The sequence below is a fragment of the Lactuca saligna genome, chromosome 7 (assembly GCF_052625555.1).
Source record: "Lactuca saligna cultivar CGN05327 chromosome 7, ASM5262555v1, whole genome shotgun sequence".
In the NCBI taxonomy this organism is placed as follows: Eukaryota; Viridiplantae; Streptophyta; class Magnoliopsida; order Asterales; family Asteraceae; genus Lactuca; species Lactuca saligna.
The window spans coordinates 95,250,287-95,253,599 of NC_136423.1; the positions used below are offsets into that span (position 1 = coordinate 95,250,287).

The window sequence follows — 3,313 nt, forward strand, 5'->3', positions numbered from 1 at the left end:
TCATTCACACATCTTAAAAGAGATACAAAAAAAAATCTATTTTATTGCGGATGTGAAACGTGGGTTGGACCACCGTTATGATGAATACATAGCAAAGTAGAGGACAATGTTCAGATAAATCGGTTCCATGTTAGCAAGTGATATGATTTCCTATGTAAATTGTATTAATGTAAAAAACATTCAAACATTAAGAAGTATATATTTATTATATTATCTGTAAAAAGGCATAAACATAAATAGTTGAACAGGTATGGTTTAATTAAATAACAAGAGTCGAGCCATATTACCGAGCCGGCTTAGCCGCTTAGGTACCGGTTTATAACTTCACTGTACGTGACAAGCTACTCTGAAAAGGAAATCCCAAAATAAATAAAACCAGAACCCCCCAATCCCCTCAACTCTGAAATAGAACAACCAGAGAGGCTTTAATGTCTACCCATTCCTTCTGAAAACACACACACACACACACTCTTATCTCTTTCCTTTCTTCCTCATTTTGCTTCCTTAGAAACCTCCCCCTCTGTCAATTTCCTAGTTTTACTCCCCGTTGCTCAGATCTGTAAACACCTAACAAATTCCATTTTGGTTTTCTGGATTTTCTTTGTTTTTGCCGGAAGTTATGAGTAAAGAAGAGTTCTTGAAGATTCAGGTACAAACATCAATTTCTTTTTTGCCCGAAAAATGAAATCTTGGACTTCACCCATCCAAAAGCAAAGCTTCTTCATTTCAATGTCTTCCGAATTCGTATCATTTTAGTTTCATAATTGACGTCAGTTATTGAGAAAAATCTTGTAGTCTATAAATACATATTAAATTCACTTCATGTCTATCTGTGCATTGCTTGCGTCAAATGCCTTGCTTGCTTTCAACTCAAAAAATTAAACAATATTTTTCTGGAATTGGCTTTTTCTTTTTGTTAATTTTGACTTCTTTATCTCTCCTTTTTGACCCGAAATTGGAGGCAATAATTGGTAAAATGGAAAAGATGGTTACTTTTTTCGATTTTGGTTATGATTATGATTTTTATGTCGTTTCTGCAAGTGTTCTTGGAAAATTTTCTTAAATTTTAATTTATGTGTTTGTTTGTGAGTGCAGACTTGTGCCCTGAAAGTGAACATTCACTGTGATGGTTGTAAGCGAAAAGTGAAGAAAACGCTTCAGAAAATTGATGGTATTGTGTTCCCATTCAATTTTGTTTTCCAATTGGTGCATATATTTATCGATAAATAAAATTAATTCTCCGTTGTGTTTCCTTTAAATTCAATACGTTTTTTTTTTCTTGTTTTAGGTGTTTACACCGTCAGTATAGATTCAGAACAAGGGAAGGTGACGGTATCAGGAAATGTTGATCCGGCGACACTCCTCAAGAAGCTTGCAAAAGGTGGGAAGAATGCAGAGATTTGGGGTGCTCCGAAGCCAAATCAACAGGTCAATAATCAGTTTAAGAACATGCAGATCGACGGTGGTAAAGGCGGCGGCGGAAATAACAAAAACCAGGGACAGAAAGGGGGTGGAAACAACCAGCATCAGCAGCAGGGGAAAGGAGGGCAACAACAACAGAAGCAAGTTGGCGGTGGCGGTGGTGGGGGTGGGGGTGGGGGTGGTGGCGGTGGCCCGACACCGCAACAGATACAACAGCTTAAGCAACTCCAACAGTTAAAAGGGTTCCAAGATCTGAAGTTGCCGCCTCAATTTAAAGACATGAAGTTGCCAGGTTTTGGTAATGGCGGTGGCGGCGGGAAGGATGCACCCAAGTCTGTCAAGTTTAAGGTGCCGGAGAGTGAGGATGAGTATGATGATGATGATGATGAGTTCGATGATGATGATGATTACTATGATGATGACGACGACGAGTTTGATGATGAAATTGATGATATTCCGATGAAGAAGCCAGTGATGCTGGGTGGTGGTGGTGGTGGTTCTCAGATGGCTAATATGATGATGAACCCACAGTTCATGAAAGGCGGGCAGATGCCACAGCAGTTGATGAAGGGTGCTCCTCAAATGGGAAATAATGGTGGAAATGGTGGGAAGAAAGGAGGTGGCGGGAACATTCCTGTACAGGTGAATGGTGGTGGAAAGAAAGGTGGTGGGGGTGGTGGTGGGGGTGGGGGTTCGAATAATAATGGAGGCAATCAAAACCACGGTGGTGGTGGTGGTGGTCAAAATAAAAACGGTGGAGGAGGCGGGAATGGTGGTGTTAACATGAGCGTTAATGACGGAAAGAAAGGTGGGATGAATGATAGTTTACAAGGCATGCGAAACATGATGAGTATGAGTGGAGGTGGTGGTATGGGGCCCATGGGACAGATGGGTCAAATGGGTGCGGTTCAAGGACTTCCAGCTAGTGCAGCCATGAATGGTGGTGGTGGTGGTGGTTATTTCCAAGGTGGAGGAGGTGAAGCCATGGCCGGAAACCCGCACTACCAGCAGCAGTTAGCGGCGGCAATGATGAGCCAACAACGAGCAAACGGGAACGAAAGGTTTCAGCCCATGATGTATGCCCGCCCACCACCGGCGGTCAACTATATGCAGCCACCCTATCCACATTACCCCTATCCTCAACCACCACAAGGTGATCCTCTTGGACACTATTTCGATGATGAGAATACTTCTAGTTGCAATGTCATGTAGGCAGGGCGGATGATGGGCGGCATGAGGTGGTCTGTGACGGTTATTGCTACAATGGATTACACAAGGAATACAAGGGGGTTTTGTGTAGGGGATTAGTTGTTTTGGTTCATTATTCTTCTTTCTTTTTGTTTTTTCTTTATCCTAAAGGGTCTTTAAATTACGGATGATATGTAGTAAACGTATAGATGATAATGATGATGATATGTATTTAAAACATGAGGATGTGAGTGGATGATGGAACCTTTTATTTTCATGTTTATATGTTGAAAACCTGAAATAAAAGATGAAAGAAATATAAGTTCGAACTCACAGGCATCATATTTTGTGTTATCTTATGTACAAATTATTTATTTTATTAAGATATTAATATATTTTGTGTTATCTTATGTACAAATTATTTATTTTATTAAGATATTAAGGAGCCGTTTGTTTTTCCAAAGCGAAAATATCTAAAGTTTACTGACCATTTCTGCAACACTCTGTAGTAAAAGAGGGAACCAAATGGCTGCACGTAATAAAAAATATGTTTGTTTTACAATTTCTGCAGATTGTTATAATAAGTTAAAGTAAGGTGTGAAGAGGTTTGAATCGAATGGTAAGTGTTGCGCTATACAACACATGCTCATAAGTTTTTAAGACAAAAGTCTTTTGAAAAAACAAACAGCTGCAAATGGTCAAA

General features: G+C 39.8%; 1 protein-coding gene across 1 annotated transcript; it reads left to right on the forward strand.

Annotated features, from left to right (window-relative positions):
* The first annotated feature begins 339 nt into the window (after positions 1-339).
* Positions 340-2,943, forward strand: LOC145004546 (uncharacterized). The gene is made up of 3 exons (XM_078963482.1): positions 340-649; positions 1,096-1,171; positions 1,289-2,943. Exons 1-3 carry the CDS (start codon positions 620-622, stop codon positions 2,632-2,634), a joined length of 1,452 nt encoding a protein of 483 aa, XP_078819608.1. The 5' UTR covers positions 340-619; the 3' UTR covers positions 2,635-2,943.
* Positions 2,944-3,313: the final 370 nt, after the last annotated feature.

Coding starts and splice junctions, on each gene's coding strand:
- LOC145004546 (XM_078963482.1), top strand. CDS start 620: ATGAGTAAAGAAGAGTTCTTGAAGATTCAG. Junction 650..1,095: donor AAGAGTTCTTGAAGATTCAG/GTACAAACATCA, acceptor TTGTGAGTGCAG/ACTTGTGCCCTGAAAGTGAA. Junction 1,172..1,288: donor AACGCTTCAGAAAATTGATG/GTATTGTGTTCC, acceptor TTCTTGTTTTAG/GTGTTTACACCGTCAGTATA.